This window comes from Scaptodrosophila lebanonensis, unplaced genomic scaffold (genome assembly GCF_003285725.1).
Source record: "Scaptodrosophila lebanonensis strain 11010-0011.00,11010-0021.00 unplaced genomic scaffold, SlebRS2 tig00000136-arrow-arrow-pilon, whole genome shotgun sequence".
In the NCBI taxonomy this organism is placed as follows: domain Eukaryota; kingdom Metazoa; phylum Arthropoda; class Insecta; order Diptera; family Drosophilidae; genus Scaptodrosophila; species Scaptodrosophila lebanonensis.
The window spans coordinates 1,553,358-1,567,471 of NW_022060586.1; the positions used below are offsets into that span (position 1 = coordinate 1,553,358).

At 34.8% G+C, this 14,114-nt stretch overlaps 1 protein-coding gene across 1 annotated transcript; it reads right to left on the bottom strand.

The window, feature by feature from the left end:
• Positions 1-2,324: 2,324 nt before the first annotated feature.
• LOC115629112 (branched-chain-amino-acid aminotransferase, cytosolic) lies at positions 2,325-13,253 on the bottom strand. The gene is made up of 6 exons (XM_030525441.1): positions 13,048-13,253; positions 6,014-6,430; positions 4,271-4,501; positions 3,746-4,052; positions 3,026-3,180; positions 2,325-2,953 (listed from the first exon to the last, which is right to left on the bottom strand). Exons 1-6 carry the CDS (start codon positions 13,075-13,077, stop codon positions 2,765-2,767), a joined length of 1,329 nt encoding a protein of 442 aa, XP_030381301.1. The 5' UTR covers positions 13,078-13,253; the 3' UTR covers positions 2,325-2,764.
• Positions 13,254-14,114: the final 861 nt, after the last annotated feature.

Genomic DNA, 14,114 nt, shown 5'->3' on the forward strand with positions numbered 1-14,114 from the left:
TGTGTATTATATACGAGTTTGTTTTATTTTTTTGATTTTCCCCCCCACTTCCCCCCTATGGGGGTTTTCCCGATTTTCCATTCGTATAATCGCCTATATCTCGGAGACTATAAGACCTAGGCACACCAAATTTTAGTCCAAGATGCCTTGTGTGAATACGCAGAAAATGTATATTTTGGAATTTCCCTCCCTCCCCTCTCTCCCCCGCAAATGCGATTTTCTCTAACTCCCGTAATTCTTGGAATTTCGAACTAAAATTTTGCAAATACCCCCAGTTAGTAATTATGTGTCCGTATGCCACTATGATAGACCGATTTACCAAGAAGTTATAGCCATAAATATATTTGCTGCTGCAGCGCTGCTCAAGCGCTGCCCGCGGCTGTTGTTGATGTTGCTGTTTGGTTGACTGCAAAAATGCTTACACAGACACGAATTGATGCGCATAGGCATACATACACTCACACAGACGCAATTGCTATGTAAATGTGCAATTATACACCCTTTACGTGAGCTCGAATACCGAGAGAGGTAAAATCGATCCAATTTTTTTTTTAATTTATTTTTTTTTATTTTCTATAATTATTGTAAACATATGTACAGAGTATTTCAAAGTCGGGACACCCGACTTTAGCTTTTTTACTTGTTTATGTTATAGCTTAGTGGTTAGGGGTATTGAACTATTTGGACCATGGTTTAATAATACCAAGAAGAAGAGCTTTGCTGCCGATAGTGGAGATGTGAATATTGAATGTGAATATCAAAAAGAACTGCAAGATCTTAAACTGTAAATATACGTTGCAATAGTATATTGCCAATTGTGTGTGCAAAGTTTGGTTAAGGTAGCTTTTGAAATGTGGACGGAATTGAATTGGAATAGCGGGGGAAGGGAGTGTGGGGGGAATTCAAAAAAATAGAATAAACCCGTCCTTTCTCGGACCTAGGATCTGGATACAAACTTTGGTTATTCCAGCTTTTATAGTTTCTGAGGTCCTTGCGTTCATCCAGATAGATGGACGGACAGACGGACATGTCTAGATCGATTTCTCTCGTCATTCTGATTCAGAATATATATACTTTATGGGGTCGGATATGCTTCCTTCTGCATGTTACATACTTTGCACAAACCTAATATACCCTTTTTACCCTGCGGGTACAGGGTATATTGGGTAATTGTGAAGGCATACTGCACAAGGGGTAAGAATTGTTGTTAAAAGACGCAGAGAAGTACGTCGCTTAAAAAAAATGTGCAAATAATTCAGCACTTACAGTCTCTTACAAGGAAAAATGAAGATGGTAAAATCGATGATTTCCTCGGATCGTGCTTGAATTAAAATTTGCAAAGCCCCTTAATCTCCTTACACATCATTACTAGAGATCAATACCAACTGGGTAGATCGATGTAAGCAACTGCAAGCTATAGGGTAAGGTTTTTGGAAGCGATGTAGGCGTGGCTCTTCAGAAGTTGAGCACATAACGAAAACTTAGTTACAGCTTGAGCCCCTGCTTAGCTTTTGACTAAAGCACAAATCATTCATCCCATGTCACAACCAAAAACTCATTCCAGTTACATACTGCTACAGATAAAAGCACCTTAAGAACCAATACTACCTACTCGGACAGCTGAAATTAGAAGTTTTAAAATCTAACCTGGGAATATAGAAAGTACTTTCCGTATTTTTCAGAAATTTTCAAAGACGTGCCTACGACTCCCCGTTTCAAGTTCTTCATCAATTTTTTCGGGAAAAATTATCAAATAAATCTGTATTGAGAGCAACAGATGTAAGCTCATGAATCGAACCCATCAAATGTTATATAAAAATTCAAATACAATTACCTTTTTTCTGGTCAGTTGACGCGTTTTTTTTTATTTTTTTTTTTGTTTTTTTTTTAATTTTTTAATTTTACAGATAGGTTTCAGTTTATTTCAAACATTTTTCGATTGCCTCACAAACTTGTATAGATATATGTATATTTTTTTCGACAGGTCACAGGTGTCTACCACTCTTAAATGCCCTACATTTTTTCTTCAAAACTACATCAATAACTTAGGAACTAATAAATGCACTTTCTGATACGTTACTAACATTATCCATTCATTTTGCATAACTCTAAACTGTATATATACACAACATTCTCAAATGGCAAAAGTTTTATGTTTAAACAAGTTTACTTGAATGAATCTTTAGCATGGCTAGTATTTCAATACTTATATACACACGTGAATTTAACAATGGACCTTAAATATAATATGTATCCATGCTAAGCTAGTCCTGAATGTACATTTCACCCAATACTCTCCCTCCCAAAATACAAACTGGACCGAATACAAAGCATGTACAAAAATTTTTAATAGTTTGAAAAATTGAAAAGTTAAAAAAAAAACAAATAAATAAATTGGTGTTGTGAATTTAAAAGTATTTGAGAGCACTAGTACTGTATAGATCCCACGCATTTGACTGCAAGTCCTTACTTTTGTATTATAATATATCTGAGTGTTCGAGCTCTATTGTGTCTGTCATAGTACTTTCTTGGCATTACATTAATTGTAGGGTAAAACTAGTCCAATGTAGATTTATACTGTGGTACATATGTATATTTACTAACTGACTACTAACTACTTAACACTATAAACGCTCTTTAAGTAAATGCAGCACGAATAATTCGAGAACACTGGCAACCCACAAAACTATTTCGCTATAGCCTACTAATACAATGACGTGCACGATTGCTTTGCAACCGTACACCGGGATAATGTGCCCACATCTTAGTCAATAACGACCGACCAAGGATGATCCACCCTGCCATATTGTATATCAGTTAGTGTTTCGCGTATGCGTTCATGCACCGGCTTCTCTTGCTCCATTGTTGGTATATACAAGTCCTGACCCATGTAGTTGATGCGGCTTATAGGGCTCACCACGCAGGCAGTGCCAGTTCCAAAGAGCTCCAGGAGCTTGAAATAAGTAAAAATAAATAAATAAATATAGCAACGCCAGTAACACAGTTTTACAATGTTATAACTTACTCGTCCTTGATTAAGCAGTTCGCAGACCTTGGGCATTGTAATGACACCCTCGCACACCTTAAACTTTCCCCACTGGCGTGCCAAACCCAGAATAGAGTCACGTGTAATTCCTGGTAGAATAAGACCATTTAGGGGAGGTGTAATCAGCTCTTGTTCTGCAAAAGTAAGATTACAAATTAGTAATAATAATAATAATAAACATTGGAAATAAATCTAAGCATATATGGTACTATATTTTTATACTCTTTTCATTGTTGACTGACAAAGTATTAGAAAAAGGTCTGGCCCGAAAATGTTATAGAAACTAGAAAAGCTGTGCCTTTAAGCCAATAGGGGGCATTGAGGAGCAACTAAGATACAGTACAGTCTTGGTACAGTCTTGTGTTTGTGGTAGAATTAAATATTTCTTTGCGTTTATTCAGACCAATTTATAGGCATATTATCTCCTAAACAAAACAACATATAAACACAACATCATTTCATATGGTAGTCACATACGCCAATTAGAGCACTAGGTGTTATGCCATCTACTAAGGTATACTATATAGTTTGATGGGAATACATCGGGGAAGACCCTGCCAAGCACAATAATAGCCTACAACATAGGCTACATTATAATTGTATTGTTGTGATAAGCTTAACCAATAATTGTAGCATCTGGTTAATCTCATTCTGAAAACTTGATGCATTTGCGTTAAAACCCAAACTTCTTTCACATACCTCCTTTATCGTTTATATAGAACATAAAAATGTTCATCGTGCCAACTTCAGTTAGTTGATGATCTTCGCCGTAGAGCCACAAAACTTGCTGCAGGCCGCGAGCCGCCGCTTCCTTTTGTACATTGATGGTAGGGGCATAGTTAGAGCCCATTTTACGATTTCCTACACCTCCGGGCCAAGCGCGGGTATAGCTGGGATCGGCCAGTAGTGAAACGGCTCCGCTGCTATCCGACTTGAAGTAGCTACCTACCGGACTGAGTATGGAGTAGAGCAGAGCAGAGTCGGAAGATGCAACACCCAAGGTTGGCTGTACAAACAAAAAGATTCCAAGTATTTTTATAGTAACATAAAAAGGCATATTTACTTCAACAGGCGACAAAACATCACTATTGATGTACAGTGAAAACTATCTATTATGTACATACAAGAATATGATTAACGATCATATTGCTGTATGATCTGACTCCCAATAGCTCACTTCAAATGTATTAATGTAAGTCTAAATTAAAGTTTAAATTTACTCACGTCGATGCCGATTAGAGTGGGTCTTATGTATAAGCTAGCTGTGTCTGTATGTGGAACCCATTCTGAGTCAATAGATAGAAGGCGAGATAGGCAGGCGACAAACTCCTTGCCCTCGAATGTAGGAAGGCCGGAGCGCATGGCAGCCAGATTCATGCGATGCATGTTCATGTCGGGCCGAAATATGCGGATTTTTCCATCTACTCCACGATACGCTTTCATTCCTTCAAAAAGCTGAAATTGTGTTTATAAAAATTAATTTTTTCGTTAAAATAATTGTAAGTACAAGTAATACTGATTTATGTTCACAAAGATTAAATTGAATCATTGATCTATCAAGGGGTTCGAATGCTGCTTCTCTACCTGAGAAAAGTTCCCAAATAGGACCTATTGCTATATAGATACTATATAACGAACGAAATGAATATGTTCAGAGATATTCACTCTATAACAACATATTTTATGAGGTTTTTTCTTTTGACTTCTTAAAACGAGATATGTATGTATGCACACCCCGCGATCGATTTCTGAATCATATTGACAGCATCAAGCTTTCAAATAAAGTCTTTCTTGATAATGTTGAACTTTCCGAATTTTTTCGTCTGACAATTTATCAAATATTCGGTTAAGTAGAATAATTGATATATCCATTTCCACTTTAATTTTTAACTTGGAAAATTTAACTCAACCAGTTAAATTTTTGAATCAAAATTATACGAATTTTAAGGAGTTATGGGAAATCATTAATATCGGGAGAGGGGGTGTGGGTGTATCAGAATAAAAAAAACAAACTTGACCTGCCTACTGCTTAGGGGAACCTGTATATCAAGTTTGGTAATTTTAGCTCTCGTACCTTCTGAGCTTCTTGCGCTCATACAGACGGACATGGCTATATTGAGCTGCCTAGACCTGCTGATCAAGAATATATACATAGGGGGGTCCACCACATACACATGTTACGTACAAGTACATTCACACATTACCCTCTTACCTTTTGGGTACAGGGTATAACGAATGTGCAAAACGCACATCGAGTACACGGCTTACATTAAATTTCTTCTTTATCTTATTAGGTATTCTGCTCAACGAACAAATTCATTCAGTTCGCGTTGACTGTTGTTCATACCATGTGGGCCGTACAATGCGGACTTGAAACAATACATAACATTTAAATATATAGGTGGTATAGTATGTACATATGTGTAGTGGGCACTGAGTATTATACTCAATGGTACATGGAGTGCTTTAAAATTCAAGTGCATTCTGGCATACTACCTGTTACTATTTAGCCAACTACATACATAGTCAACCGGACATATAGTATTAAAACGTATTGCTGGATATCGCAGCGAATACTTTGTTTGAAATTTATTGCATATTTATTTGCATCATATTAGGCAGTATATGATGAAATAAAATAAACTCGTGTTGTCTAGGGATTATGTACCTCTACATACTAAGTTTGATTAATATGCGGTCATTCGTTTCCGATCTCGAATCTAGACGAACGGACATGTCAGATCGATTCATCTCGTCATGCTTACTAAGAAAATAATTTATGGGTTCGGAGATGTTTCCTTCTGCCTGTTACATATTTTGCATAAATCTTATACTTATAGTCTTTTTATCCTACGGGTACAGGGTCTAACTAGTGGTATATGTAGCCACATCGATTCAAATGTTTACGGTTTAAATACAATTTCTTTAAACAAATAAATTGTGGGCATTGTTGCTGTATACACTTACCTCTACTGCATAATGAAGGACCTTGGCTGCTGGATGCATAACTAGATTCTCAAGGGGTGTGATCTCAGGTTTCTGCCAGCCACCCAAACTTTTATGGTAATAAATCTTAAGCATATGATCAGTGAAGAGTTTGCCAAATCCCAGTGCTTCATCATTATCAGGCTTCGGTTGCAGTTGCTGTGGCGAGGCGAGACGGACCGTCAACTGTGATGCTTTGAATAAATGTCCAAGGTCCTTGTCATGCTTAATTGGCTCCAGAGAATGTGAGTACTCTGTGTTGACCGAGGAGGTGATTTTAAAGTCATCTGCTTGGTTTTCGCTTAATTTCTGCCTTGCTGCTTTTAGCGATTGATTGCTGCACAATCGGATAGATTGCTCAATGAAGCGTATCAGGCGATGTTGATTGCGGAAAATATCCTGTCAATGTAATACAAAATAAATACCAATTAGAACAGATAACACCATTGACTATTTGAGTAAATGAGAGGTCCCTTTCAAGAGACAATGGTGTGACTATTGTTATCGTAATTATAGTAGGAATTGCTATCGATCTCTATATAACTTAAAATCGTAAAGTAGTGCCAAATGAATTGCAAAATTTGTATGCATTTTTATTTTAACAACCTTGTACCCAAAAACTTAACGAATTTTTAAATTTGAGTCTTTGTAAAAAAAAACGGTGTAAAACCAAATAATACCATATAGATTGCACCAAAGTATACACATTTATTTATACTTTTTCAATTCAATTAATTTGGATCGAGCTTGTGTTTATGTCTTTTCGTGCAACGACAGATGCTGTCTGAACAAGGCATATAGGGGCTATATTTCTGACTATCATTTCCTTTAGTTATTGAACAGTTAGTAAATCGTTACAGTTGTGGGTGTATCACAAACCTGTTGTTTCATGGACCCAGAAGGATCTAGATATCCAGCTTAGGTATTCTAAGCTCTTGTATTTTTCGAGAACAACATATACATTGAATTTTTAAATCGCTCTAGTATTCAAACGGAAAAAGCACTGTGCATCAAGCTTATTAGGTCTCATCACAATGGGATATACAAGCATTACAAAAATATGTGTGAATATTAAGGTGGAGTGGTATGGTTTCAGTGATTGAATGATGATTTGACAGATTTTGGAGAGGAGGGTGTGTTATATATTCCGAAAGTCTAAAGTTTTTTTAAAGAAAAAAATGAGTTCGTATTCCAAGTAGAAGTTCAGGCCCTGCTCGATTACTTAAATAATAATAATAAAATATAAATCGTCCCGTGTTTTAACGCTGATCAACAATATGGTTATATACATTAACTACTTTCTCTTTGTTACATACTATCAATTATTAATTTTTATAAATTTCTGTATTTACACGGAGGTACAGAATGATCTGGGCTCGACGAGATGGCCAATAATATAAGCACAGCAGTCTTAGAGCGGCAAACCAAGTTCCCAGCAGAGCCTATTCTTAGCCCAGATAACAAGCAACTTTCATCTAGATATTTCCGTCCATCCAATTTGTTATATTATGTGAACGTTAAGTCACTGTTAAGTCAAAAACCTTTGTTTAAATACAGATACGTTTCTTTGTTGAAGTCCGACCAAAAAGTTGAGTGACTGTATACTACATACATAGGAAATCAAAAGAAATTATTTATAAGGGGCTTTCAAAATTTGCCCCTCTATGATTATACGTTATACGTGTACAGTTGATTGAAATCGTGAATACTTCCTCGCTTAAATACTATACTTGGTCATCAGCTTTGGATCTTTTTGAATATTGTAGTTGCTTTCAGCAAGGGAGTACGCAGCATTTTCCAAAGGGGGTGGGGGTAATTTGCCTTTCAACTATTTTCCGATTTATTAAGTAATTCATTTAGATATATGAAATTAAATTATTAATTTTGAGTTTTTAGGTTAACTCTTCTAATTCCGCCTTTTTTTAGGCAAATAACTGCAATAACTGCCTTCAACAACTGTCTGGTGACGCTCTAAATCAACTGACTTGAGTTCTATTTTTTGTTGGGTTGCCACATCTATCATTAACATTCCAACCAATTTGTATCTTAGGTACATCTACCTCTGCATGTGCTTCCGATTTTTTACAGTTTTTAAAATGGATTGAAATTGGCGTGGTTTCAGTTTCTTCTAAATTTATACCATCCAAGAGTCATCATATTTACCTGGCTGCCAGCGTTTTTTTTTTTTTCAGTGTGATCGACTAGTGCGGAGAACGCGTTTTAGTAACCAAAAGGAGGTAATGGAAATATTTGAAGACAGTTTTGATACTGAAAAAACATTCGAGAAATGTTTCGAGATCTGGATCAAACGCTGGCATAAATGCATTGCACTTGATAGGAAGTACTTTGAAGGCGACAATATAACTATTGATGAATAAACTTGTATTTTGAATTTTCTGAATACATTCCGGGAACTAGGTTGTTATTCTAGCTCGTGCTCTATGCGCTCGCCTATTGTATTTTTGGGTTTGTATCGTCGAATGAAACATTTTAAATTTGATTTGAGTGCAAAGTAGTTTAGAAAAACTGCATTATTTTGTTCCGAAAACCCTTGGGAAAACAAGGATCTAAAAGAATCAAGGTGCGGGACAAAAATGGCCCTCTAGTAATATAGAAGAGCTGATGTAAATTATGCATTTGGTCTGATTTTTTTTTTGTTTTTGCACTATTCTTAGGATAGGATATTTCCATTGATGCGTTATTTGCTAATTCTGAAGCATTTTTATCATTGAAGACTATACCTAATGCCGATCTGTGCATATTCAAGGATTCAAATTCATGGCGTATATGTTATGTACAGCGTATTTAAAAATATCATTACTTTTGGTTTGCATTATATTCACTACAGTTTCAAGAATGCCGTATTACTTTGACACTAGTGTGCTTGATTTCTTGAAGGCATATCCTTCCAACAACGATTTAATTATAATTTTTTTCGAAAATCGCGGTTTGCATATAATTAATTATATTTTTATGCATACGATCATCAAAACATTTTTCAGAAATCCAACTCAGTTCCATTTTAAGGAAAATAGTGTGCCATAATAATGAATGCGTTTTCGACTTCAGGTTACAAAATTTTTTTCTAAAGCGTACGCTCCTGGCTTTCAGATAAAATCGAATACGGGTCCATCGTCAGTACAACATATTTCTTGTTATACGAGTACTATGATGACACTGCAAGACATTTAAAATACCGACTAAATGTAAACACTATAAATGGAAAGCATTTTTTATGGACTCATTTAAATCAAAACCTATGCATGCTAAATTCAATGAGGCGCCTAGATCTCTGCCGTTGATGCCCTTCGTTTGTCTGGCAACGAACAACCTGGACGTGCATACGATATGTATACAATAATATGTGCTGTGGGTATAATAATTAACATATAATTAAGTAACCTGTCTAATCGTCCCTTCTATGTGCATAGTATAAACACATACATTTGTGCTATATACATACATATGTACTTTATACGAGTGTGTGTTCAAAACATTTCCAATATTCTCGGCCATTGCTTGTAAGCGCCTTGAATTCGAAACAAATTCAGCGACCCAGTGACCCGCCATCAGGGACGCATAGACTAAATTACTTATAAATTCTAAGTATCCAGCAGTCAATAAGCCAAAAGCGTTGGCATTAGCATCACATTAAATAGAAACAGAGACAACAACGAAAACGAAAACAAAAACAACATGGTGTGGCACGTGTTGTCGGATTATAAATAACAGCAATGAATTTCGTCAGCAAAAATAATTTTTTAACGGTTTCTATTACAATAACAGATAGTATACGTACGCGTACGTGTGTACGTATATATGTATACATACATACATATATGCTGAACTTTCTGTTTGTTAGCAACGAATCATCCTCATTATAAATTAGACATTCGTTTAGTATTTAGTGCGATTAATTATTATAATGTCGAATCGTACCAATCTAATCAGTATACATAAATTAAATAAGACACTGCGCGCATCAGATTTTGAGTTGCTGATGAAATACATACATATGTATGTGCATACATCATCTTATTGTAACAACAATATTTGTTACAAATTATAATGATTATTTGTTGATATGTGCATCACACGCATATGCGAACATATGTATGTATATATGTACATTCGTATTACGTATGTATATGACATTGAATAAAAACAATAACAATAATAACCGTATTTTATGAATATACATACTATACTTAAATATTTTACAAAAAATAAAAATAAACTCTTTTTGCCTAACGATTAGAAAAATCGTACATTCCTAGTTAGCCCAATCTGGACTCAGCCGTTTTTTTAATTCAGGCGTTCATCCAGAGATATGGATAATAATTAAGAATACTACTTATGTACATACTACATAAGTAGTACACGGCACAAACCTAATTTCTATCCTCCTTTTTAAATGATCATTTTTGCATACATATGCAAGTACATACATCGTCGGAATGAATTTACATACATATGTACATAGTTTTTAATTATTATAAAATTTTGAAAAAATACTTTAAAAATATATGAAGTTAAATTTTGTAAGTTAAGTCATCAGACTAACAAATTGCGTTTAAATTATTTTGATTTCTCTTTTAGCTAAGAATTTATAGAGCCTACAATTTTTTTAGGGTGCTGGTTGAAATAAGCTGTGAGCCACTCTACATACATATGTATTTACTATGTATGTATGTATATGTATATAGTCTTGTTCAATTGCCCGCCCGAATAAAATATTGTTGAAATGTTTTCCTTCCTGAAACTTAAGTATGTATGTACATATGTATGTATATCCTATAGGTGTCATAGGCACGAACGAAGCGATTTTGCGAGAGCTCTCTGTTACAACGCTAAAACATAAGGACTGCCACGCCTTCTTCTATATGTTACATATACGAGCATTTATGCACACATGTACATATAAACCGATTTGAAACCTTATTTACAAATATTTGCAACGTTTTACTAAAAAAACGGCCTTCAGTAATTGTGATTCGCTGCAAGCAGTTCATAAAATGGGAGCGAGCGAGAGAGAAAATGTGCGCATGTGCTGCCGCATTGGGCTATCGGCTGATATTTCTGACGTATGTTAATGCGCAGAAAAGGCAAACAGTCGGACCCCTGAATATGGTATCTCTCGTCTTTGTATCATGATACATACATATGTATGTATGTATGCTAAATATGTACGATACATATTTATGTATAGCTGCGCGAATTTTCGGCTTGCTACCTGCTGCCTTTCTGCCGACAGCCAAAAAAAGAAGTGGGAACGTTACTGTCGAGCAAGCCCGACAGTAAAATACCCTGTGCTCAAATTTTTTTCAAATTTTCAACACAATTGTATGAATTCAGCCATTTTCGAATTATATGTATACGTTCGTCAAGGCGGATGGATAAGTGTAGATTTATTTTTATCGTCATGCTGATTAAGAATTTTACTCTATGGGGTCGAGCGGGGATGCTTTTTTCCTTCTGTTGCATACGTTGCACAAATCCAATATACTCTTGCGGTACAGGGTATTTTTACACATTTTACAATTAGAGATCTACGTGGCGCTAATGGCCTTTAGCAGTAAAATTATGCTTACTTAGGCCAAGCTAAGAAATTCAAGGGTTCATAACATCTGAACGTATTTTACTACAAATTTCGTTTTTAAAAGCTTCGAATGGTTACCCCTATTTATATACATATATACATATATGTAGATGTACTATATACTTTTAAATGCCAATTTTTAAACTTGATCACATCGACTAAACTGGTTACTTTTAAGATGACTCCTACCTGTTTGTGTGTTTAAGCCAATTTGAATCTAATTGGAGGATACATACATATGTATGTATGTTTAGTATTTATATACCAAATGTATGTACATACATATGTACATATGTACATACTACATACATATGTACATATGTATGTAGTGGAACGTGATTTGCATTAACTAAAATACATTTCAGAATGCAATTATTTATCAACATTGCTTATCGGCAATTTTCAACAACATTGGATGGATTTTGGTTGCTGTTGCCATCCCATCCAAAATATTTAATTAAATACATACATAAGTATATGTGGGAAAAGACAATGCTTATCAATATTTCTGCACAATCACGCATTGTGATGATCTGTTTGGTTTTTGTTTTTTTGTATTCAATTAAAAAATATACGGTCTAAGTTCTTATCAGAGAGGAAGTTTCAAAAATTTGTAATGCTTTGGAGTATTGATTAGTTTTATGAATGACACTGCATTTTGAAAACTTTTCACCATTAAGTAATATTGACAGTCACCGTTTGAATAATACTGTCTACACTGATATCAGGGAGGATGTTTACAATACTTGCAACGCTTTGGATTATTGATAAGACTTGTACTGCATTTGGGAAACTTTTCCCCATTAAGTAATATTGAAAGTTCCCGTACTATCTAAATTAATATCGGGGAGGATGTTTACAAAATTTGCACCTCTTTTTCCCATTAAGTAATATTGAAAGTTCCCATTTTAAATATACTGTCTAAACTGATATCAGAGAGCAAGCTTACAACATTTGCAACGCTTTAGTAATTTATTGGACTTCCTGCATTTCGGAAACCTTTCCCATCTGAGTAATATTGCAAGTCTACGTTTCAAATATACTGTTGAAATTGGTATATATGGTACGAAGTATAAGAAGTTTGTAATTTTTTGGAATTTTTTAACTATGAAATGATATTGAAAGTCCCAATGTGAAATATTGGCGAGCTCTTTTAAAGGTTAGCTAATATTAGCTTTCCTTTTAAATAATATTTTTAAAAAATGTGAAGTATATGACACTACTTGAAGTGATTAAACGTTTAAGCATATTTCGGCATTTAATTCATAAATTTCTGTAAAATATTAAACTTTTTCTTTCAATTAATTGCAATTTATACTTATCGCATTAATATGATACACTATAATCACAAAGTGCCGATTTATTATTTTGATGATTATTATGTTCATTGTTATAAATGAGAGATTGCAATACGAACCTTTGCATTTATCGCCATTTTAGTAGTCATTTTATATCTGTTCAAATTGTAATTGATACAAAAAAGGAACAAGTGCGCTTCTTTAAAGATGATAACAACTAATATTAGGGTTATGGAATACAAGTGTCAGCAAATTTATAAATATTTGTGCCACTGATCTTATGCACAAGCTTTTTTAGCTATATGAATTTGTTTTGTAATAACATTCAATTTTTCGCAATTTTTTTTAAAGATTGGCATTCACTTGCGATATTTCGAAAAAAAAATTCGTATTATGCTTTTAGGGCTCATAAATTGCGACAAAATCGAAGCGAACACGTCTAACCCGCATAGAATGTCTGAAAGAACTGAGTTTCTGGTGCTGTGTGCGACTGATATGTATAGAGAATAACAGACTGTGAGCGCCAGCAGAGAGAACGAAATTTTTTAAGTGGTACACGAGCTACAGATATAGCTACAGATGGACATAATGCGTTCTCTTTAGGAATTGGTACGAAGCAGCTAGAAGTCCATTGAGGTAAGCCACCCACTTACATTCAAAACTGTCGCCATTTGATGTGGGCAGAGAAATGCATTTGTACTCCATTTGCTTACGCACTAGCATATCTAGATTGCGAGTACCATTTTGAGCATGAGAGCAAAAAATAATAAAAAAAGATACAGGGAGAGCGACGTAGCTTACGTACGTAGATTATGGTGAGATATTTGTGACGTACGTGCGAGAGTGAAAAAGTTATAGTCTTTGAAGGCATACCTGGTAGTTCTTTTTGACTATGTGTTGTAAGTAAGATCAGCATATTTTGATTGTTGGGAGAGGTGTATCAAGTTATTCGAACAAGTTGGCACGTGTATAGTGGAACCGCCAAAACGCCGCAAAGAGAAGACAAACAGGAATGGAAAAGAAAAAGTTGAACATGCACTCCTAAATACCCTGAGTCCTCCTTGAAAAACAATTTTTTAATATTTTAAAAATTTAGGTTTATCAAAATAAATAAAATGAAAAACTATCAACACATAGATAATTATGAGCAGAGATTATATTTATGGCTATACCTCTCTTAAAAATG

Coding starts and splice junctions, on each gene's coding strand:
- LOC115629112 (XM_030525441.1), bottom strand. CDS start 13,077: ATGACTACTAAAATGGCGATAAATGCAAAG. Junction 6,431..13,047: donor AAATGGCGATAAATGCAAAG/GTTCGTATTGCA, acceptor TTACATTGACAG/GATATTTTCCGCAATCAACA. Junction 4,053..4,270: donor CCACTCTAATCGGCATCGAC/GTGAGTAAATTT, acceptor TTGTTTGTACAG/CCAACCTTGGGTGTTGCATC.